At 45.1% G+C, this 25,023-nt stretch overlaps 1 protein-coding gene across 1 annotated transcript; it reads right to left on the bottom strand.

Annotated features, from left to right (window-relative positions):
* Positions 1 to 1,227: 1,227 nt before the first annotated feature.
* Positions 1,228 to 15,153, bottom strand: LOC138621064 (insulin-like growth factor-binding protein 5). Its single transcript, XM_069698828.1, has 4 exons — positions 14,432 to 15,153; positions 4,394 to 4,608; positions 4,042 to 4,161; positions 1,228 to 3,203 (listed from the first exon to the last, which is right to left on the bottom strand). Exons 1-4 carry the CDS (start codon positions 14,763 to 14,765, stop codon positions 3,057 to 3,059), a joined length of 816 nt encoding a protein of 271 aa, XP_069554929.1. The 5' UTR covers positions 14,766 to 15,153; the 3' UTR covers positions 1,228 to 3,056.
* Between the last annotated feature and the right edge of the window lie 9,870 nt (positions 15,154 to 25,023).

Here is a 25,023-nt window from a genome sequence, read left to right as displayed (position 1 = left end):
TTTTAATATCCTGAACTTCAACCAGTAATTCAAACAAAATAAATAAATACCTGGAACCAAACCAGAGATTAGACAGTTCCAGATACCAAATATTTCTTCTTCTTTTTTCAACACGAGCATTGGAGTCTTATTGCCGTGCTCCAGTTTGCAGTAGTTTTCCCCAGATTTCCATGACTCCTGGTAAGCTGTCTTCCTAACTGTATCTAAAGTCATGCAATTGGTGACCCCACATCGGGGAAGTGGCTAGGCCCTGATTATGACCACTGCCCATGGCGCTCGCTCTTCCTCTTCCCTCTCTCTCCTCCCCCATCCCCTTCCCTCCCCTTCCTCCCTCCCTCCCTCCCTCCCTCCTCTCTACCTCAGCTGTCATCTCTGTGCAATAGGCCATGAGAACATCTGTAGCTGCGTGTTACTTTCGATCTATTTTTTTTTAATTTTTTTTAATTTTTTAATTCCCTAAAAGATGTTGCAGTATTGGAGGTCCCAGGCAGGCATGGGCTTCAAAGCCCCTGTCAACAAATATTACCCCAAAGCACCACCTCTGAAAGGTAAGCACAAGATAACACAACATTTAGCTTTTTTTTTTTTGTTGTTTTGTTTTTTTGTTTGTTGTTGTTGTTGTTGTTGTTCCACTAACTTCATGATACCACATCTCAGGATGTCGTTGTGTGTCAATATCAATAGTGAGTAACTGAAATAAGTGCAAGCTGCTTTTTTTTTTTTTTTTTTTTTTTTTTTTTCTCTCGAAAGTGGTAGGGGGGATCTGGTGTTGGAAGTGGGGCGAGGAGCCTTGTTAATGTATTCACAACTGGAAGCCATTTAGGATGCACATATCATCTCTCTTTTTTTTCTCTTTTTTTTTTTTTTTACAGAAAAACAAAATGGTTGCTTTACCTCCAAAACATCCTTTGGCTTCCCCTCACTGGCAATCATATACATTGGCATTCACATGAAAAAAAAAAAAAAAAAAAAAAAAAAAAAGGCAAGAATCTTAGCTTATTGGTTGTCAAAGAAAGAGAAGACCGACTGCGGTAACACCGCGGTCCCTCACACATCGCTCTTGTCCAGAATTACCCCGAGGAACAGGCGGGAGATTTGCAATGCATTGCTGACACCCAACCACATTCACTGTTCTTCTCTTAATTAGAACTGAACCTCTTTATCGTCGTATCGGCCCCCTTGCGGGGGGAGGGGGGGGGGGGGGGGGGGGGGGAGGGAGGGGAGGGAGGGCGTGTGAAAAAAAAAAAAAAAAATCGCCCCGTATGATATCCATGTCACTTTCACGTCAGTATTTAAATGTATTTGCGTGTAGGAAGGCACTGTGACTTGCACACAGAGAGAGAACAATTCTATCAAAGACCCTGTTACTACCTGTAAGCTTTTTGTTTTGATCACGCCCCACCCAGACGTCGGTAGATAACCTCGGCGTGGAGGCAATGCAAGCGGAAGGATTCCAGAGGGTTAGCTTCTTTGACTGCCCTGCTGTCAAACGACTCTGGGGGGGGGGTCATTCTCCCGACGGGCTACAAGGACTTATTCAAATTCTTTACAGGCTAAAATCTTTTGTCCAAGCACAGTTACATTATCGTCATACTTTGTTTCTACAGGAAAAACAACATTCAATAACTATATTTAAAAGTAATGTAATACACCATGGTTACACTGTAGTAGCAGTACTGAGGGGAAACCACTTGATAAAGGAACATGGCTCAAAAAAAGTGGGCAGTCTTTACTTCACTGAAGGCAAAGAAAACAGCACAAACAAAAACCATACAAAACTACACTTCACACAAATGAATCAGAGAAGCGGGCGGCCCCGACCGGCGCGTTTCGTCACGCGCTCGACTCGAAAGATCGAAGTCGAAACTGGAGTCCCGTCGCTTAAGCGGAAAATCTTTATTTTGCCCAGCGGGTTCAGCGCTCTCTAAGCTCTGTGTCGCCCTGCATGGCAGTGTCTGTTCAAATAGGCACAGTTGGCATATCAGGCTAGCTACATTGTCGAAGAGCCACTTAACATAGGTTCATCTGTGACGATCTACTTTTGTTTCTGAATGCTCCGTGTCCCCAGACATACTTTACATTGTAGAGAAGGCCAGCCCCAAGACCACCTCAAGCGCTAGCAATACTTGTGACAAAAATCAAAACAAAAGAGAAAGAAAGAAAGAAAGAAAAAAAAAAAAAAAGGACATTCTTTTTTTTGTAATGGGCTCACTCCGTCATAGACCAACACACACACACACACACACACACACACACACCGCATTCGCACTGAACACACACACACATGAGCACACGCGTCATTTTGTGAAGTTACACTCGTTTAGTATCCAAGCAGGTTCCCCTATTCATAAGTGCTCTGCCAGAACCACATACCCAGATAGAGTCAACTGTTACAGCATATCCCTATCTCTTTGTTTCTTTTTTTTTTTTTCTTTTGGAAAACAGACACAAAAAAAACAAAAAAACAAATTACTCTGCCAATCGTCAGTTCCACAGTGGCGTCATGTTCCACAGCCTAAAACGAATTGGTTTTTCAATCAATGTGCCTGATGCTTTGTTTTTTGTTTTTTCTCTTCACAATGGTTTTGTGTTATTGTTACGTCATACAAAGCGTTGTATTGAAACCTCCAGCTTCTATAAAAATATATCCATTTGTGTGCATATATTTTCATGGATCTGCGGCCAAAGGGACCCGGCTCATACAAGGGGGAGGTCCCGAGATCGATAAGTCAAGGGATCTAGTAAACCTTCTGGGACTTTTTTTTCCCCCCTCATTCGGAGAAGAGTGCTTGGTCAACAACAGAAAAGAAAAGAAAAGAAAAGAAAAAAAATTACAGGTGTCTTTTCTTTTTGTTTGGATTTTTTTTTTTTTTTTTTTTTTTCTAGTCTTCCTTTTTGGTTTTTTTTTTTTTCGATTTGAAAAAAAAAAAAATCATCTCGAAGCGAACGGAGGGCGGAGCATACAGGTGTGATTCAGAGAGGAGGCGTGGGCCCTGGGTCACGTGGTGGTTACGGGGTGGGGGGACGGAGGAGGTCAAAGGGTGGTCCTCCCCATTTCACTCGTTGTTGTTGTTGTTGTTGCTGCTGCTCTCCAGGTCTTTACACTGAATATCCCCTCCGCTGTAGTCCGTGCCGGGCAGCTGAATGCCGTACTTGTCCACGCACCAGCAGATGCCTCGTTTGCGGCCGCGAGATGGCTTGCACTGCGGACAAGAGCACAGGATGCGGTGTGAGTGGAAAGAGGTAATCCCACTACAGAAAGGTGGCGGGGGAATAAAGGCCTTTCACCGCAGAACGTGATGTAACAAAATACATGTACTTTGGGTACACGACTCAAAAATGTTCTAAAAAAAAAAAAGTAGCAGCAGTGTGAACTCGCCTGTCTCAGCTCAACTGAAGATGGCAACTCAGCTTGTCAAGTCACAAGTGGGCAGTTTTACAGTGAAAGGTAGGTCAATTCTTTCAACAGCCATCAGCTCGTTGCAAAGTCACTGTGACGCAAGCCGTGTTTTTGCCATTTCATCACTACTGCGATGCAACTGGTGCAAGAAACTCAATATCATTTAAATTTGTGTTTTAGGATGGACCAAATTATATCCAGCTACGAGAAATCTGGCAGTTAAAACCAAGCAACCATCAGTGACGTCGTCCATCGGTTTGTGAGCAGCCGTTCTGAGTTCAGATTTTGGTCGTCTCCATCTTGCTATTTTTTTTTTTTAGCAAATGACGCCATTATGACTTGTGGAATTTTTTTTTAATGGATTTTGTATTTCATGAGAGAAGTTGAATGGTAATCTATTGAGCCAGAGCCTTTTTTGGAGGCGACCCCTAGTGGGCGTCGGTGGAATTGCAGTTTAAAGCATTTCTGTCTATAGTTAAAACGAAATTACAGAAAGTTGTTGCTTCGAAGATGTTGTTTGTGAGTAGCTGCACATTTCAAATATCATCACAAATCTTTTGTTCGCACAGGCCTTTAAAGTGCTCGGAAATGTAAGGAAACAACTCGTTTAAAAACGATATATCAACATTTAAAACACTCACCTGCTTGCGCTTGAAGAATCCTTTTCTGTCACAGTTGGGAAGGTACAAAGACAAAGCCATTACACGAGAAGTGTCCTTCATCCCCTGAATGATCCCATCCAGTTTTCTCCTGCATGGACCCTTCAGAGAAATACCGCTCAGGGTTACAACCAAGCAACATGGTCATCAGAGATTATTCCACGTTGAAAAAAAAGGTGTCGGATGCGGTTACAGGTGCCACAGAAGTGTGTCGGTTCCACACTTCCGACCACACCAAAGCCTGTGAGTGTGCTCGGTGTGGTCAGAAGTGAAAAACTCTTGGTATTTTATTGCCACTACGTGTTGCCAAAGTCACAAATGCGGAGATACTTACGAATTCCGGCTCATGCTTGTCAATGGGCAGAGGGGAGTAATCCATGGTGGAGCCCATGGAGCGCTGCTTGCCGAGCTTCCTCTTCTGCTCCTTGCGCATTGCGTGGACTTTTTTACTGTTCACAATGTCTTTGGGAAGGAGCGGCACTTTAGCTGGCTGCAGCTCCTCTGTAATCTCTGTGGTTATAGTGTCCTCATGTTCTCGAGACTCACGATCTGCAGCGGAACAAAGGAAAGACGGTTCGTTAATGGCTCATTTTTCAACCAATTACCGAGCTCCAGCTTCAGCGTTAATGCAAAGACATTCTTATATGTGAATACAGCAAGTGTGAATGGACAGAATAGGACGGCTTCACTGAAAGTCAGAGCAACTTGTAAACCTAACGCAGACATCAGCAAATGCCATCAAACTTCGAAAATACTCGCCTTCAACAAAGCACGTCTTTAGCTGTCATGTTTAAGAAGTCTGTTCTGCTCGTCCAACATCAAACTTACTTTGTCTCGAGACAAAGCTCGCCATTAATCGTTGATCTGTGCATCGACCGTCTGCTTGGTGCTTCGCTCTCTAACGACTGTGCATATCTGTGGCAAACTTACGATATCCTATATTTACCCAGCAGAGTTTGCACTGCACCTCATTTTCTTGTATTTTGTTAGATGGCGTTTGGGCATGGAACGTTTGGACAGCTGTTAGTTGTCTTTGCATTTTTCTGCTTCTTTTTACAGCATCTAATCTCACAGTGCCACATGTGTTTTATCGGAGCGTGTTAGTAACGTGTCCCCTCCTTTTGTTGTCCAACGGCAGTGGGCAAACAGCTTTTAGGTGAATTACCGCCACCTTCTGGTTGTAATAACACATTACCATGACCCACCCCTAATTACAATATGCCATCTTTACACATTCGTACATTTCATGTTGTGTTTGTATCCACTATTCACTGTCCTTTTTTTTTTTTTTTTTTTTTAGCTCTCCTTTGGTCTCCACCAACTTAAAGGGTAAATATGTGATTCTTTGGTTGCTGCATGCTCCACTAGTTTCACCAGCTAGTGGCTCGCTTTCTGTCTGTCTGCTGTTTGGCTTTTGGGCAGGTAGTATACGGTGGGTTTACCGGAGCATTTAATAAGCTGACAGAAGGTAAAAACACTCTATGATATCGGCATTTCACCAATTGTTGATATGAACGTGAATTAGTGCAGCCTTAAAAGAAATGTCATTGTCTCTGACAGCATACGTAAATAGTTGCTTCTCATCTGATATTCATCAAGATTATTTTGTGATAAAACTTTCATGTTTTTTTTTAACTGAAATGTAAAAAATAATGTCTGATTTAATAACATTTATTATTGACCAAATAAGATATATGATTTACATCTAAACAGAAAAAAGTCAGTATATGTAATTATTTGCTCATTTTCTATCTGCACAAATTGTAAAATTCGGCTTCCTGTCAGTCCTTCTCACATACGTACAATAACAGGTGTGTGCTTCTCCCAGAGTTTGTGCCAACAGTTGTTTAACATTTGTTTACAGAGGAGGGAAGGCCGGAGGTCTGACCGACAGCTGATGAACTCCTGCAGCTAAGACAATAGTTTAAACTCATCTTATCTCCCCCAACCTCACACAGTAACCTCCCCTTTCCTCTACTGTTGACAGTAATCGAAAGAAACAAGCTCAAATGTGCAATTCATTAAGACCAGCTTGAGCTGACGTGCATCCATGAGACAAAGACAGCTAACCACTAACGACATATCTTCCAATGTGTTTTAATGTCTCAGATACAAGGCAGCAGCACATATTTGTGAGCACACAGACCTCTACGACTTGGGAAAACTGCATCACATTTCGCATGACTGCCTTCGACTGTGCCTGGAAAATCTGCTAACACGTTATCTGGACGGCTGCTAAACTGCAACCGGGACCTAGGCCCCTGAGTGAAGTAACTTTATAGCGACGTGTCCCACATTAAACTGATTCAAATGTCAAGCCGAGGAAAATCCAGTGGCTCCGTGGACTTGTATAAATGCTTGTACATTTGTGTCACAATTTATGCACTTTTTCTTCAATGTCATTTCAGGTTCCCAGAGGGGGCACTGTAGTCTCGGAGATCCGAAAGTCCCCCTTGATGGGATATTTACAGGTTCAGGTCCTTTATCCTTAATTTAGCCCCCTCCTCTCCCCCTTTCCTATCTTTGGGGCTCAGCCTCTTAAGCCCGGACCCCCAGCCAGAGGTTCTTTGAGGCCACAGAAAGAAGCCCTCCGCCACCCCCATCCCTTGGCTTAGCTGTACCATAAGTAGTTATTGTGGGGACTTTGCCAGGCCCCAACCGGCCCGAAGCGACGGTGCCAGTGGATGACCCTGGTTATATTTATCTGACAAGGAAACCCGCCATGGTGCGCAGGGCCAGACGTGCTGAACCGGAGAGGAATGTTTGGCTCCCTTGACTGTAGGCCAGCTGCAGTTGAAAGACAAATCAACATCCATACAGACAAAATGTTGAAAAAAAAAAAAAAAACGATGATTATTTTGTTTTGTTTTTTTCACAAGTTGCGGTTGCTTTCGCTGACTGTCCCGTTAGTACACAGCCAGTGTGGTAAAAAAAAAACAACAAAAAACAACAAAAAAAAAACAACCCAAAAAAGGCACGGAGACGTAACAGGGGCACGAGCTCAGAGAAAACTGATGTTCAAAGAGCCTGACACAGCATGAGCGTCTGGGAGTCTTCTGGGAGGGGGAGGTGGGATGGGCGGGGGGAGGGGGGAGCTGGGGGCAGGGTGATTACCAGAATTGGGTCTTTGGCTTCTGCGCCACACTGCCGTCTCTTTGAAATTAATCTCGCAACTCATGACTTGGCAGGCCTTGGTTTGTGTTTAGATATGTCCTTGTGTCTCCCCGCGCAGACTACGAGGCTATTGCCGGCTATAAATAAATACGTCAAACAAGCATTCCTATGTACACCATGCATGTGACCGCTGTGGAAAAACTCTTTATTTCTGCTGTACAGTCCAATAATTTCTCAGGGTGCTTGATTAAAATGCCACATATTTGGCAAAGAGACATGCTGTTGAAAATAAGGACTGTTTTTTTGTGTTGTTGTTGTTGTTGTTGTTGTGTTTTTAACATTTAAATTTCAGTTAAGCATAAAAATGTCCGGACTAAAAAAGGTCTGAGCCACGGCACACTCACCTCACCTAATTGCTCCCAAACTCTCTGTCTTTGGTAAAATAGTGTCAGAAACACAGAAAAGGTTGTGGTTGTTTTTTTTTTTTTTAATTCATGTAGCTTTTATGAAGACAATGGTGTTTGACTTCTTTTGTCCTCAAGTCACAAAATTACCAAATTCATCTTTTCTTCATGTGGGCTCTCCACTTTGGCCACAAAAACTCAGTTTTTCCATGCTAAGGGTACCCAGCTTGTAAAGGAGGCTTAGAGGGTCTGTGTTTAACTCCTGAAACTCAGCCAAGTTGCTGGACTGGAGCCAAGTGAGCCAAGTCATGTGCAGCTCTTCCATTCAGCTGAGCCCAAAGCTGTGCTGCTATCTCTCTCCCTCCGCTTGAGCTAAAGATTTCATTAGGGGCTAGAGGGAGCGGAGTAGCCAAAGGAGGTGCACCTGATACTTCTCTGTTTAAAAATTAACATCTGCACACAATTACGCTTCATGAATATCCCAAGTTTCTTGCGGGGCGGCAGTCCAAGCATGAAAGATAAGCTACCCCTTCTTTGGATTTTTTTCTCTCAGCTCGATCTTTAAGACTATAATAATACTGTTTAGACAGCAAAAAAAAAAACTGAGACAATGGCTTCTCCCATCTTTCATTGGATTTCCCAGCATTACACCACGGTTGTTACGTCCTGCCTTTGATTAAGTCAATCTCTGCAGTGCATCTGAAATTACATCTTTACAAGATGCAAGAGAACGGAGAATGGAGGTGCCGTTTAATCTCATCTGGGGGTAAGACAAGATAATTCACGGGATAAATGAGCCCGAGGGCCAGTGTCACATAAAGCACAACGTTGGTAAACCATCCCTTCAGTGTCAGACGGCCTCCGCTACTTAATATTTGAAAGCGAGGCTGCGGCCGATAACTAGAGCAGAAAGAGAGGTGTGAACAAACCAGCAGAGCTGCGCAAGTCACTGAGGATGTGTGTGCAACAGCACAAAAGTTAGGTTCAGGGGACTGAAAACAAAATGGGTCAGAGAGGCTTTTTCGAAAGTGTGGCAAAGTTACCAACTCAAAAGCTAAAACAAGATTTTTCAGATAAAATTCTAGGTCTAAGGTTAGTATCATTGGACTACAGCAAAACTGGACTGAAACATAGGCATGAATAACCAGTTGTATTCTCTTAAAGAGACAGTGGTTTTGATGCTAAAAGCCAATAAGACATATTCTCTAAACTAGGAATGAGTCATCCAAAAATTCAAGATCAAATAGTTTGTGACTTTCTTCTTGTCCTATTTCCCTTCTTTTTACCTGCGCCCAGCTAGAAATGTGTTACGACCACCAGAGGGTGGCGGTAATGAACCTAAAAACTGTTTGCCAAAAGCTATTTAGCAACAAAACGAGGAGAAGAACATGTTACGACCAGACTCAGGTAAAACTTGCCTAGTTGTGTAGATTCTAGAATAGTAACAGTGGAAACACACAGAGACGACAACAGTCATCAAAAAGTTCGAGTGGAAGTCCTTCAAAAAAAGGTCAACGAAAGTGAGGTGCGGCGCAAACTCTGCTCGATAAAGCGAGCACAGCATAAGTCGACCGTAGCTAGGCGCAGCCATTTTAGGGAAAAACACAGTCAATCCAACCGAAGATAATGTGACATCATGTGAAGTAAGTTTGATTTTGGCAATGCAAAGCATACAATGACGCCCATCTCCAAGATCACAGCTAAAGAGCTGCTTCTCATCAGCTTTGTCCAAGGGAAGGGTCTTTGAAGTTTATAGCATTTGCTTGGCCTGGAGTGTACGGCCTACGGCCAGCTCTGTCTCGCTTTGTGTATTTGTGTGTAGTAGGTGCACGATGAGGGGACGAGGTCTTCGGAAAAAAAAAATCCAAATGGTTCGCACCAAATTATCGCATTGTATTTTTTTGCTTGAAATCCTCATTCCCACTCTGTTACAGGACATGAAAGCGGTGCAGTGGTAACAGGAGAAGGATTAAGAGGCTGATGATTGAGAAAGGCTCACTTCCAAACCAGCTGGAGCTGCAAGGAAATATGGACTTCAGCAAATGTTCTGTCCAGGATATGGTTGAAGCACAAGTGTAGGATAGGAGAGTTATGTTTTGACCCATATGTCCTGTTGTTTCAGTGGAATTTATGTTGTTCGGGCCTGTTGCATGCTCTCAATCAGCTTCTGAACATGCAGGAAATAACTCTTCCCATGGTATTGTGCACAAAGAATATGTTCTTTGCAATCAAAAAGTTTCCTGCTTTTCTGTATGCGTGGTATAAATAGCAACAAGAACAATTCAAGGATTAAAATTTGCAAAACAGGACTCATGAGGGGATGCGAAATCTTTCCAAGAGGGAAATGCTGCTATAGGTAAGCAAACTTTCAGACCTGTTTACAGCCTCCGCAATGCAAATAAATGCTCAGTTTCGTGTTAGAAGCCATCTGAAGAGTAAATTATCAAACTATGGCGCATGGCTGCTCTACTGTACATAGCTAATTTTGGTCTGAGGTCTCGTCCCACATCTGAGTTTGGGTTTTCAACAAGCCACATGGACGGACGCAACCTCTTTTTTTGGGTTGCCATCGCCACAACACAATTGCTGGGTGTGACGATGTTCTAACTCCCCAGTGGCAGAAGCAGCTATTTTGGCGAGAGTCGAGTACTCCTGGATGTACTGCACAAACATTATCTTCCAGCAGAATAAAAAAAAAAAAAAAAGAATAAAAAAAAAAGAAAAAAAGTAAATGTCACATTGGGCGAAGAATTAGCTTTATGATTAGTTGGCGGTTAATGCCGCGTGATGGTGGGAGTCATTGCAAGACCAAGAATCATTTAGGAGGAAACACTATTCAGTGACGATGATGGGCATATCTACCGCGACAGGGAGGCCAGTCTCACATTCTTCTAGTGGGGGAGGGGAGGCGTCTTTGGAATAATACTTACCCGTGAACAGCAAATAGTATTTGTTCTTAGAATTCCCGTCCTTCCTATGCAACCAGGTGTGGGTGAGACTGCAGTACACCGGTCCGGTCTCAACACATGTGACATCATTTTAAAACCCTGCACTACCGTGAGTGTTGATTTCTTCCGCAGCTGTTGCCACCAGCGGGCTAGGTGTCAGTGACCAGTAAGCTGTACAAATACCACTGTAAAGTTTTATAGGGAGAAATCATGCGAGTGTGCCAAAGAGGTTATTTGCTCGCCAGCAAAAAGCTCCGGAGCTGTCGACTGTCCGTGTGCTCGCGGTGCGCCTGAGAATATGCCGTGAAACAAAGATGTCGTCGGTAATAGTGCTGCCGTATCCGAGGAACGGGGTCTATACCTTTGGTCAGCATCACATTTTCCATGAATTGCATTCACCGCAAGCGTTTCCTCGAGGCCTTTCACGCGACAACCTTGACAAAATGACCTTCCCAACAATTATCCCCGAGCACCTGCGACAGATCAGTTGCAGCATGCTAAGCTTTCACTGCGCTGTCTCAGATGTTCAAGGTGAGACGGACGGAAAGCCACGTACGGCCTTTCCTTTCGCACGAACCCGTCGTGAAACCGTCGAGGCAGCTGGGACCGCGCGTGTCCGCAGGCGACCGGCGCCATACGCAACGTGACATGTCTGCATGAGCACGCAACGTACGCAGTAGACAGCAGAGTGCGGTGGCTGGTTGTCATTAGTCTTAGCGAGGAGTCAGAGAGAATCGGCTTCTATTTTTTATTTTTTTTTGGTCGCCGCTCGCTTCGGTTTCTCAGCTGCGACCCGATGACCGACTGCGCCGGTGACGACGTGAAAAACGTGGAAAAAGCAGACGGGAATGCTCTCAGTTCGAATGGCTTTTCTGGAACTGTGTGATGACAAGTGATCCTGTGCGGTGCTTAGAAATGAGACGGCAACAGTGGAGCCATGTACGTGAAGCTCTCTGGTAAATATTAAACATCGGGAGTCTGCAGTTGCTCCACTTACTGGTGATTGTAAAGATTTATGACGGAGACGTGACCTGTGCGAAACCGCTAACCTCTCAGAGCGTCACGCGGTCCAAACAATCTGGCAACAAGTTGAAACTGCATCGACACACACGCGAAGGGCCGAGACAAACGTAAAGTATTAAAGTTGTCTGTAAAGGCGGCGGGTTTCCTGTTGCTTTGCTAATAAGGGAGCGTAGTATTTCTGCCCGTGTGCGAGCCTTCAGCAGTCTTCAGGATTTTGGAACCACTCCCTAATCATCTTTTGTTTTCTTGGCAAAAAGCAATCTGTTAAAACATAAGGCCCCTTTCTGAAGCTTGAAGAACAAGGGGCCTGCTGCCATGAAGTCATATCTTTTGGCAAGCCCCCCCCCCCGCCTCCGATTCACTCGTAGGGGGCTAACAAAGTCAGCGTGCTCCCCGAGAGCCCATACCACCTCCTGTGCCTTACAATCCGAGCAACTCCTGCCATCACGGTGCAAGAGCAAAATATGAATTAATGCACCGCTGGGACGTGAACCCGGGACCCAGAGCGACGGCCGGGATTCTCATTCTTGGAAGGTGGGTGGGGTGCTGCTGTAGGAATAGCAAAGATTCCTCTCTGCCATTGTTTGACTGCCCCAGTCAATATTTAGTAGCCTGCAGCTCGCGTGGCCCTCATGAGTGTCGCGGACACTCGAGCTCCTCCTCCTCCTCTTGTGTTTGCCTTGCTCAGCTGGTGCTGCACACGAGACAGCTGCAACCCCACACGAAAGGAAACCAGAGGCTCACCTCACTAGTTCCCATCTGCGGAGCCGTTTGACAGAAGGTCCCTTCGGGGGGAGAGAGAGAGAGAGAGAGCCGGAGGCATTCTGCTGAATCACTGCGTTGTGACTGAGCGCCCATGCAGTGAATGCAGCGCCAGAGGCAGGAAAAAGATGCTCCGATTACCTCTGTGGGCCAACAAAGAAGTCAGGTTCTGTGCGTGTGCGCGTGCACAAAGCCAAGAGTGAGACAAAACTGCCTGAGGTGTCATCGCACACAATGCACACCCAGACACCCACACAGCCCCGCCCAAGTATACGTGAGAGCAAACACATAGGCTACACCAACTTGAAACACACACACACACACACTCGCACACACACACACACACACACACACACACACACACACACACACACACACACACACACACACACACACACACACACACACACACACACACACACGCAGACAGAGTGCTGATAGCAAAGCCAAACTTTACATCATTTCAGATTGTGATCAATGCTTCACAAACCACTCGGGAGTATTTTGAGAACAATGGCGATCACAGACGGATCACATTCTGCAGTGTCACGGCCCGAGGACTCCGTCAACGCTCCAAACGAGACCTTTGGTAGCCGATTTTATAGAAAGAGGCTCGTAGCCAAAACCTTTGTGGTTCCCACCTACTTATCTAGTTGTTGACAAGCTGCTAAACCCTGAGTGACAGTGGACCTGTCAGCCACACCGAGAAATGTCTTAAATCATTCAAGAACACTGGCTCGGCTCTCCTTCTCCTCTCTCTCCGTGTCTCTGTCTGACTGTCTTTCTTCTCTTTTCTCTCACGCATGCAGATTTAGTGGTAATCCGACTCTTAAACACCACCCTCGGGGTATACAGCCTGCAGACCTAAATCTACCTCAATTCTGCTTTAACAAGACCCAAAGTTTGTGGAGTGGCACCTCATTCCTTCCCCATAGAGCAGATGCTTTTTTTTTTTTTTTTTTTTTTTTCTGCCTGGCTTGAGTTCACAAGTTAAGCAGTTTAAAGGTGCGAATAATGTTGGAAAGAAGCAAAAACAGAGGCAAGAGAAAAAAAAAATTAAAGACATAAGAGCCTCTCTGGCGTGAGGATGGAAAAATCAGGGGCTCTGACAGACACTTGTTACAGAGCTGGATATTAAAGGCGCCACTTCAGGGGCTACCACATTTTCCTCTTCATATTCCTTACATCAATAAACCAGCAGTGGTCCATAGACCACTTTTCATAAAGTCTTTTGCCCCCTGAAAATAAAAATAAAAATGCGTCAACATTCCAGCACAAACAGTGAATCTTAAAATATTTAGTCATTCTCACTGCCTTAAGATTTTTTTTTTTTTTTTTTTTAAGTCGAGCCTGCCTCGATCCTTGTCAACCCCGCTTGGGTCTTGCCTAACCGCAGTTTGACAGCCACTGCCCCGCACTAAAGGCGCGACTCAAACGGGAGGCACCATGTGCGTTTACCGCAGCGGAGCGTCGACCCGCCCGCCACAGATCAACCGGCAGCAGGCACACAGCCAGAGGTTGTTTTTTGGTTGTTGTTTTTTAATATCGTGCTGTTACTCTAAAGATAAATAACGTGCACCCAAACGCAACCTTATTACAGCTGGATGCTGAAGCTGCCACCGACACACAAGGTGCGTTTCTGTGTCTGCAGGAGACACGAGAGCCACAATAAGCTCCTGCAGCCAGTGGATAAAAGTTAATCAGATGGCACCTCAAACCATCTGTCAAACAAACAGTCCGTCAGAGAGCAGCGGTACCAGCTGCTCGTGCTCTACAGTGAGGAAAGGTGATCCTTATACGCTCCCTGTGCGTAAAAAAATGAGGAAATAAGTGATGCAATTGAATTCACTTCAAGAGAAAACTTATAGTAAACGATAGTGTTGTGCATTTTTATGTACTCCCTAAAGACAGTATCCCTCCACACAGCAGCTCACAGTGGATCCCTGCACCGGGCAAGATGTCATCAAACACTGATCCACAGAGGACAGAGACTCCGCGGTCCTGCTCTACATCAGACCTGTGGATTTAATGCATATATAACTGGACCCGTGTTCATTTCATTCTCAAGTCATCGTTTGCTCCCGAGCATGCAGTCAGCCAGCCGGGTGCGCCGCGTCTTACCTATGGGCGGGTGGGCAGGTTTGTATCCTTTCTCGTTGGTGCACACTCCCCTGCCGTGGAGCAAGGCGTGCAGGGGCTTCTCCTCCCCGCTCCTCGGCAAGCAGCGCAGGCCCTGGGTGCACGTCCCGGTGTAAACGCCGCACGCCTGCCCCTCGGACAGCGCACACGTTAGGCAGCAGCCGCAGCCCGGCTCCTTGACCAGCTGGCAGCCGACCGGGACCGGAGGGCACATGGACAGCGCCTTCTCGTCACAGGGCTCGCACGGAACGTACGAGCCCAAGCAGCCGGACAGCCCCAAGATAAATGTCACCAAGAGGCAAAAACTCAGGAACATTGTTGGCGTAGTCTCTCTTCAGTTACAGCATAAAAACCTCAAATGCGGAGGGGAGGGGAAAAAAAGTAGCCTCGACTAATGAACACAATGCCTCAGTCAGATAATCCGATTTTTACAGTTAAAGCCAAGAGTCTTTATCCAGGAGTGTTGTTATCTTTAAAAACATGAATGACAGGCTTGACGCTGTGCACGCTGCAAAAGGAGTTCAAATGGCCAATTTTTAGAATAAATGTGCTATTTGTTTTTCCCGTAAATATTGTCCTCTGCAGGAGCAACGCAATTCTGTGCACAAAATCTCAACTTCTCTTCTTTCTCTCCCTCTTCAGTTTTGGACTCCAGTACTTTCTCCAGCAGAAGTTTCCTGAGCAGACTGATCAACTTGAGAGCTGCCTTGCCTTTTTAAAAACAGCCCGAGCCCAAACCCCTAACTATGAATACGCTAAACAGCAGGGAAGGGAGGCGCACTTGTTCCACAGCTTGGCAGGCGGCCAAACATTTTTTTTTTTCAGCAGCAGGAGGATCGCTCTTTCACCCTGGAGACTGAACTGATGCCGAGGTGCAAGAGGCAAGGAGCAGAAAGCAACAACGCAACCCTCGAATCGAAACATTTCAGCTGCAGCGCGCGTCAAAACCTGCAGGCTTTCCACTGCTTATAGATCTGTGGCTTCAAATTCTTACATCTCTAAGCCTCCACATTGAAAGTCCTTCGTCACAATGCTTTTCTAACCAATAAATTCTCCCTCTTTTAAACTAGATTTGAACTTAAACAGATTAAAAGTACGTGCGTAAATGGATCAGTGCGTAAAAATCAACTTTCACCCCAAAAATATATGCGTAAAATATGGATTTTTAAGACGTTTTATACCTCAAACTTTTACTCAAGTCTTGAGGAAATGTCATTTTCTCACATGACATCACGATTCATTTGTGGCCATAAAATCATCGGTAAACCCCTACTTGAGTCATTGTCACGGGTTGAATGGAACATCCTGTTGGAGGAAAAGTAGGTGCGCAAATCTCGAAGTGCTGCTTTACAATTCGGAACAAGGACAAAAAAAAAAAAAAAATAAGAAGGTGTGTGCGTGAGAATAATAACTGCATCTTTCACTTATACAAGGGAAGCTGGAACAGGAAAGATGGATTTGCCATTTTACCGCTTTTCCTCCGCTTTTTGTTTTGATAACGCGCGCTGGGGGATACCTGCTCCGGTCTATACGTTACCTTTAAAGCCTGCACCTGTTGCTTCCATCGGACAGTATTTGTGTTAACAGCCGGAGGGAAATCTACCACACACACACACACACACACACACACACACACACACACACACACACACACACACACACACACACACACACACACACACACACACACACACACCACTGAGAGAGACAGTCATGTGCAGAGAAGAAAAAGAGAAGCAGAGAAGAGAAAAGATGTCACGCAGCCTGACAACTCCAGCGCCACTGTGCTCTATTATTTTATAGCCTGCATGCAGAATAACGCCTGATTGCTTCAGCAGCGTGTGCTCCACCACATATGCACTCTCCATCAGGGGGGGCTGCTCTTTCCATCCATCCAAGGGCACTTTTTTCTTTTTTCTTTCTTCCCTCCAGTACCAGCCGGGGTGTCAAAGGAAGCTGTATCTCGCTGCTCGTCCTTCCCCTTAAAAAAAAAAAAAAAAATCCACTCACTGTTTGATAAACTGCCACAGTCATTTCCTATCTTTTTTTTTTTTTTTTTTTTTTTTCTGTCTAATCCCTTCATTTGCTGGCTGGAGATCCTCACAGGGAAGTGATTTCACTCCCCAGTGGTTCAGCCGGTGGCCACTAGAAGGCGCTGTTAGCAGTGATAAACTCAGTGGAGAAGCTCTCACTCACAACCAACCTTTGAACTCCCAGAAATTGCCACTTTATGAGTGCTTAATTGAAAGTGATAGCTGAACATGAGTCTGTGGAGGAGAGTCACAGATCGTAAGCAGCATGGGGATTAGTTCATATTAATCTAAAAATAAGGGCATACTGAATGTATCCAGTCATTTAATTCCATGTAGAGTTAGTGGCTGGATAATTACATAGTCTATATGACACTGAATTCACATTGTGATTTGTTTTTACCGCAACATGAGTGTGGCACATGTTTAGTGTTTTTCTGCACTTCGGTTCAGCCGTGATTGTTTGAAACTCGGTTTGAAAGCCTTCATAACTACCGTTTACATATCTAGACATATTTTTTCCCCCCTTTTGTACCTCCATCTCTGCTATCACTCCTCATCCTTTTTTTTTTTTTTTGCTTTAAAAACTCTAAAGCAGAGTGATTTTTTTTTCTTTTTGTTTTCCCGAGTTCGATATTAAAGGAATCTCTCCTGGTTACAAATGAATCCAGCGGCCGCAGAGAGAGCAGAGAGCGAGCTGCGATAGTTAAACGTCTCACCAGTCAGCTTCCCGAGCGAAGAGCTGCGGTGAGTCAGTGTTCCCTCCAAAACCAACAGGAGCGGCAAAAAAAAAAAAAAAACCCTGCAAAGACCATAAATCTGAGCTCCTTTGGCCGAACCGGAGTGGCGATAATGAAGCGGGATTACGACGGTAAAGCGGCGCGGATTAAAGCCGCATACACCAAATCTCAGCTGGGCAGTATTAGACGATGGATGAAGAGCGGATGACAGAATTAGGAAGGAAAATATGCCCCTGATACGAGCCAAGGATGCACATTGTTCATGTTATCATCAGCGAGGGGGGACACAATGTTCTTATTCGTGTCTTTTCTCTGCTCTCATTCTTTTGCACAATGCAAATCCTAATTCCCCAAAGATCTGTTCATGCATCAATCCATCTGTTCCTCCCTCTGTCCCACCCTTTGTCGACCCATGCATCATTCTGACTTTAAAGGAACAATAACAAAAGTTTTTCTTTGGGAGGTGTTGGGATTCGAATGCCAGAAGAACTCTATGCAAAATAAAGCAACTTCCCCCAACTACATGTACAATGCTTTAACTGCTGCCTTTTCCTACGGCTCAGCAGTGCAATTTAAGTCCGAGAGAGCAGCCAGCATCGCAGGAGATCAGCAACAGAGGCTTAAAGCTGACTGACAACAACAAAAAAGTACGAAGCAGCAGCAGTTCAAGTTTCTGCTGGATCTCTGCTATTGTAAAGTGGACAGTAAGATTAATGAGCTAAAATCACGCCAGAAGTGTTGTTTTGCCGAATGAATTGCCGTCCTCTGTTGTCGCATTTCCGCCTGGACACGAGCAGAGGTCGGTAAAGGTCACGCAGGTTTCATTGGAGTCCCCAAAGTTCCTCTGAAAATCCTGCATGTGTCGCCATCTAGTGGTTGAATATTTCAGACCATAAACTTGTGATGTGGTGATGTACTCAGTAGTGCAGGGAAATCATCAAGGATCGGGCGTGGCGACTTTAATCCCAGCGGGTCGGCGCAACAGAGAGGTTAGCTCTGTCTCGGACAACGTCCTCAAACACACGAACATCCCAACAACTTCACTGCGTAGTCTACACGTGGACAGATGAAATAAGTTCGTTAAGATAGCTTGCTACCCTTCTGCCACGGCGCAGCAGAGAGACACTGTCTGAGGAAAACGATTCTGCGTGGAAAGTAGAAACCTGATTTGATTACCTCAGACTGATTGAGTCTCTTTATACGTCAGCATTTCAAAGAAACTCATCTCCACCTGCGCGTCGACCTGTTGGCTCTGAGTGTAGCTTTCCCCGATGAGGAAGAATAAATATCATCCCCGCCCACTTCCGATGAGTCGAGCTCACCCGCGACCCCGATATTTTTAGTTTTGATTTTGTGACTGGATTTCATGGCTGTGGTTGCTTCAGAAGACAATGAATTCCCCGCCGGTTGCCTCCCTGATGTTGTTGGACTCACGGTGGGCATTTTTGTAAAAGGACCAAAATCACTGCGGCAGATTCACAGATTTGATTGTTTTCATGCCAGTTTTCTTGCCAAACGCTGACGCCTCACATTACCCACAATGCAAATCCACCGCCGACAGTTTGAGCGAGTGGTGGACTTTCTGGGCTTTCGGTCGATTTTCGCTACGCCGAGTGAAGCACCCCGAGTAAAGCACACTTTGCAGTGCGCCACCGATCACCGCGGCGGATACCTGCATGTTCAATAGGAACGAAGCTGCCGGCCAATCACAGTAGTTAAATTACAGTAAAAGCTGTTGCTGCGTTTGTCTGAATTTCCAGATTTTTACAACACAAGTTTCTTTTTGTATTGCAATATCGGTTAAAACATTTCCAACCAAGTAGACATATCAGGTGCGTTTTAACCGCCAGGAAGGCAACGTGATCAGCATATACTGCATATCGAAAAGTGGACATAGTGACGTAAGTAGTTTTCAAAACTCCACCACATTTTTCTCATGTTGCATCTGAAAGTTCCTCCGGCTGATCCATTCTAAGACACCTCACGTAGCCTCCAGCCTCTAACATCGACAGGACCAGATTTTTTTTCCTTTCGCAATTTCTGACTTGCAGTCTTCGGCCCCACCTCGACGCCGACCCAGGTGACAATCACTCGAGGACATTTATTAGACTTCACTCGGCTCCCTCTGGAGCCACAAAAGGGTTTATAGAACATTTTTATGCGGTGAAATCCCCCCGAAGACCTGAAACACGATGAGATGTGTGAAGTTTATTTTTTGACAAATGCAGCTGAACTGCAATAAAGTTTATGACAGATCAGCTGCGAGATGTAGAAGTTCATACTTTTTTTGTGAGATAAATTTGTTTGTGAAGTAGCTGAGTAACCAGCAGGATAACACACTGTGAACGGCAGCAAAGTTCGAGCATGTTTTCACACGTAACCTCAGAGCCTTACAGATAAATGCTTTGCTAATTTTAGTGATCCGCTTTTATTTCTTTTATACTTTAACTGTTTTTATTTGTTTTATGGCTGCTTTATACGATCATTGTGTTGAATTCACAGGTTGTTTTGTTTTGTTTTTACAGCTCATTTTATGTGAAACACTTTGTAACTCAAGATAAGAAAAGTGCGATACAAATAAAGTTTATTATTATTTTTATTATTATCACTCAGTACCAAACAGGGACAGCAAAAGAAGTGAACTTGACATTGTCCATGTTTTTATTTGTTAGTCAGTGTTTAGTGTTGTTTGAAACTAAGCTCTTTCTAAACTTGTATATTACTGATTTCTTTTACGTCAGTGTCAGCAACATCCAAAAAAGGAACAAACTTTGGGTACATGTGTGATATTCAGTACTTCCTCTGTACAAGCTGTACTTGAGTCACTTTTGTGTTTATGCGTTCAGATATACTGTAAACACTGTGTGTGTGTGTGTGTGTCTGTGTGTGTGTGTGTGTGTGTGTGTGTGTGTCTGTGTGTGTCTACGTGTGTGTGTGTGTGTGCGTGTGTGTCTATGTGTGTGTGTGCGTGTGTCTGTGTGTGTGTGTTTACGTGTGTGTGTGTCTGTGTGTGTGTCTACGTGTGTGTGTCTACGTGTGTGCGTGTGTCTGCGTGTGTGTGTATCTGCGTGTGTGTACATGTGTGTCCACGTGTGTGTGTGTGTCTACGTGTGTGTACATGTGTCCACGTGTGTGTGTGTGTGTCTACGTGTGTGCGTGTGTCTGCGTGTATGTGTGTGTGTACGTGTGTGTGTGTCTACGTGTGTGTGTGTATGTGTGTCTACGTGTGTGCGTGTGTCTGCGTGTATGTGTGTGTGTGTGTACGTGTGTGTGTGTGTCTACGTGTGTGTACATGTGTGTACACGTGTGTCTGTGTGTGTGTCTACGTGCGCGTGTGCGTGTGTGTGTATGTGTCTGCGTGTGTGTACATGTGTGTCCACGTGTGTGTGTGTGTCTACGTGTGTGTACATGTGTGTGTGTGTGTGTGTGTCTACGTGCGCGTGTGCTTGTGCGTGTGTGTGTGTGCGTGTCTGCGCGTGTGTCTACGCGCGTGCGTGTGCGTGTGTGTGTGTGTGCGTGCGCGTGTGCGTGTCTGCGACTGCGGAGGTGTATTGGTGTTTTTACGACCTCTCGTTCCCCATAGATGGAAAACAACGAACACCAGAGGAAACCTCCGGCTTGTAATTTTTCTCGTTCCACTTCGTGCAGTCTTTACGTATACACAAGAGGAGCGCGCGGTACACAAACACTCCCCGCGCGCACAAACAGTCCCGCTTGCCAAGGACATACAGAAAAGGTGTTGCAGCGTGTGCCTGCTGAGGAAGCAGACAGCGCGGCTCCGAACCCGTTCAGCAACGCGAGCGTCTTGGACGGGCCCGTCTCTGCGTCACGTCGTTCACGCCGAGGACTTCAGACTACGTAGGAGAGTGTGAGAAACGGGACGTGACACGAGGACGTGCAGGCGATCGAAAGGGAGGAAGAGCTTTGAGCAAGATTTAATCGGCTCGTCGGGAGATCTGATTCGGGGAAGTCATTCACAAGCTTGGTTTTATTCTGAGCGAAAGCGGCGGAGCCAGTGAGCGGAAAATGATGTGCTGCTTTAATATCTTATTACGGTAAAAATGTCTTTTCTTCACGGTTGAGAAGAAAAATATTGACATTTTGGGGCATGCCTCTGGTCCAATTTTAACGATCCGTATTGAATATCGGCGCAAAAATATGAGCTATTGACAACTCCCAATACCAAAACACCGATATCGGTGTCAACCTTGAAACATTTGAAATCCACACGACTGGACTAAAAAAAAAAAAACCTCATTTAGTTAATGACCCGGAGGAAAACGTGGCGGTTTTAACTCCACGCGTGCGTCAGCTGGATGACGGCAGGTCACTTCTGAAGGACAAAATAAATCTCACGAGTGTGGTTTATTTGTCTTGAAAACGTCTCGCTGGCCTTCGGTTCGTCCCGAATGGTGAGAAACGTTCAGCTCGCCGCCTCTCGGATTGCATCTCGGTGCAGTTGTCAGTGTTGCTATAGCGGCGTCATCAACAGCGCGGCGAGCTCTCGCCCTGCGGGTTCCCATTGAGCGCAGGAGTCGCCTCGGTGTGACCGCGAGGAGGCCTGCGCGTCTCCTGTAACGCGAGTCGGTGCAAAAAAGGGGGCTTATCGGAGCGCTGCGATGGAAACTCCGCAGATCGAGATAAGCCGGCGGTGCAAAAAAAAAAAAAAAAAAACTTACGCAAGCCGCCACTTCTTTTTATAGTCTATTAATGTATGGCCGGGCCTAAAAGCATTTGCAATCGACATCCAGGCTTGTGCGATCGACCCGATAAAAGAAGTCTGTCTTTTGTTAACCCTCTTGACGCCGCGGGCTGCGCGAATCCCTTTCGAATGCAGAACCCGTGTTCATCTGTTATTCCACGCGTGGCTGAGTGTTTTCTCTGCTGTATCTTTTTGAAATCAATTTATTTCATCATTTCCATATTCCAGGTCCTCTTTAAATATCTTCTTTTTGTTTACCGCAAATCGTTGTTTTCGTTCTTCCCTTCTTACTTCACGAATAAAAATAGGCAAAAGTAAAGCTAACTGTAATACTAATTTTGTTAACATGATGATTTTTAGCAGTGATTTGGACCAAACAGTAATATTTGAAATATGTTTACTTGTCACTTTTCACATGTACACAAACCACTGATAACCGATCATGGAAGCAGGAAGTGACCATATTTGGATGAAGTGGTGGGGGGTAGAGGGGGTGGATCTGACTGATTGGAAACCCGGCGATACTACGTCCCGCCCACCGACAGCTGTAACCTGACTGCACCACAGGCCTGTCAATCAAACAGGCACTCCCCCAAAAACACAGCTTTTTGAAGCTTATTTTCTCATGAATGAGGGATTATTTTCAGAGGGACCGCCAGAAAACTAATAAGAAGGAGTGAGGCACTTCTGCATTGACCTCATTTTTCAGAGCTGGAAGCTACGTCCACTTTTATATACAGTATCTAGTAGTGCCATAACTATGTTTTGATTCAAAAACTCAGAAAGGAAAACTGAAAATAAAGATATAAATATTCGTGGACCACCGAATGATGAAAATATCATATTGCAAAGAAATAAAACGTTAAAGGGTTAATATGTGTACGTGTGCGTGCATAGAGGGGGCTCAAAAGTGACTAATCGTACCAATAAATATTTGAATTTGTACATCAAGTACTCCTCAAGGTGTTCTTTAAACACTCCCAAACAATGTCATTAGTTTGTTAGTTTAGGTATTTAGCAAACAGGATCAACATAAAAAAAATTCCAGTAAAATTAAAGTGAAACTCCTCTGCTGGCGACATTCCAAGAAAGCAGGAAAAGCAGAAATAGCCGCACACACAGCACAATAAAAAAAATAAAAAAATAAAAAAAAATCACTTCAATCAACAGTGTTTGAGCTGAAATTTAAAAACAGACAGGAGTGTGTTTTATTAGAATAGCTCGCAGCAAATGTCAGGCTGGAAATGAAACACAAGCAGTCAATTGCATTTATATAGAAATGTCAGCGTACTGAATGTAATGTCTGGTGGAGGTGTGGGGTGTGTGTGTGTGTGTGTGTGTGTGTGTGTGTGGGGGGGGGGGGGGCAGAAAACTTTCCCATGCAAACGAGGTGTCTGTGATTTCTGCGACGGGGGGTGGGGGGTGGGGGGGGGTGGGGTTTAAAGCTGAGGCCGACACTGCTTTTCAACGCGGCCGTGCCAACGCGCGCGGCTCTCAGCACCAGATGCTGCCTGGTACGCTAAACAGCTCCGGGGCGAGAAGGGCTCGATACCGGACAGCTCAGGTATGTGCCAACCTCTGGGTATGAAAGGCATCTTGGACGAGCGGGAGACGAGCTGGCAGCGGCTGAAGCGCACCACCAGGATCCCGCTGGAGAGCAGATCAAGCAGATTAACCGTGCTGTGCCAGGCTCAGTGTGGTGTGTGTGTGTGTGTGTGTGTGTGTGTGTGTGTGTGTGTGTGTGTGTGTGTGTGTGTGAGATGAGGTATGATTGTGATGTGTGAGGAGTTAAAGCTGGGCACATGAGGGTGGTGTGACAGAATAAAGAGCAGATCTAAATGACATTATAGAGCAACAATGAGAACGGCCGTGCCAGTGGCTCGGTGAGGCCTGCCCCGCCGTATGCTCACAAAGACATGGCAACCATGCTCGAAACGCTGATGTTCGGGTGTAGTTTGTACACCTTCATCAACTCAGCTTAATACGTTCGTTCGGCCCCTGAAATTGACGTCGAGTTTTCACCCCACTTGTACAAACGCTCCGAGCTGATACGATCTCCCACCGCTTACATTTTCCATTCTTCCGCGCGACAGAACTTCTTCAGCTCGGCTGATATTTAAGCAACGCTGCTGGTAAACTTCAAGCTTAGTGGAGATTAGAGCGGCCCAATTTGAGGCCTGCGGGCCGAGTTTGTCTATAAATACAGCGTGTTTAGTACGAGTTTTAATATTAGTGGTTATTTTAGTGTCAATTTCTAGTTCCTGGGGGAGAAAAAAAATTACAATTTGAGTTTGCAGCAACATTAAAAAGTCAGTCGGAGTCGTGCTTCTGGCCCCTTTTTCGCTCTGCTTTCGGTCTCTAGCAGCTGCCGAAGTAAATATCTGCTTCTTTTGCTTCTAAATGTTTCGCCGAGTTCACCAGCAAGTTCTAACGCTGTTCTAAAACACTGTTTGGTGCAATGCAAGCTTTCTAGAGCCTTTTAGCTTTTTCCCTCTTAGCTTCTTTTTTTGTAGAGCAGATGGTTACTGTCTGTTAATGGCTACAAATCACCCGTTTTGTGCAGATAAAATGTACATAATATGACTTTTATGGAAAGGAACGGCCTAATGCTGTTAAGCTTCCTTATTAAATTCCGTTGGCCGAGATCTTATCTACAAAGAATGATGGTATTCTCTCTCCCTCCCGCTAATGCTCATGTGCTGTTGGTGTCAGTGTTGCCGGCGTAACATCAGCTCAAAGTTTAAAGTCATTCACGAGCTGCGACGCGTCTCGCGGTTTAAAAACAGGAGAGTCCATGTGGCTAATTTTTTTTATTTTAGGAGAACAAACTGAAGGAAAGACTGGCTGAACATAAACACGCCATAAGAACCGGCCCCACTCGGCACACAGCATATAGAAAACTCTATAACGGGTGGAGGCAGATTAAAAAAGTTCCCACCAAGAGAATCAATTTGGATAAAGATATTAAAAGCTTCTAAATACCTCGGTATGAATGGAGAACTTTGATTTGTCTCCTTTGCTGTAAGTGTCTCTTACCCGTACATCGTTTCTACTTATACACGTGCGTCTTTTTAAAATGTAAATTCGATGTAAACTGTGCAT

The sequence above is a fragment of the Brachyistius frenatus genome, unplaced genomic scaffold (assembly GCF_029030835.1).
Source record: "Brachyistius frenatus isolate BFR_SWC_R1_liver_20210118 unplaced genomic scaffold, ASM2903083v1 Contig_28, whole genome shotgun sequence".
Classification (NCBI taxonomy): domain Eukaryota; kingdom Metazoa; phylum Chordata; class Actinopteri; family Embiotocidae; genus Brachyistius; species Brachyistius frenatus.
The sequence above is the reverse complement of the archived record's forward strand: the minus strand, read 5'-3'. Positions and strand labels throughout refer to the sequence as shown.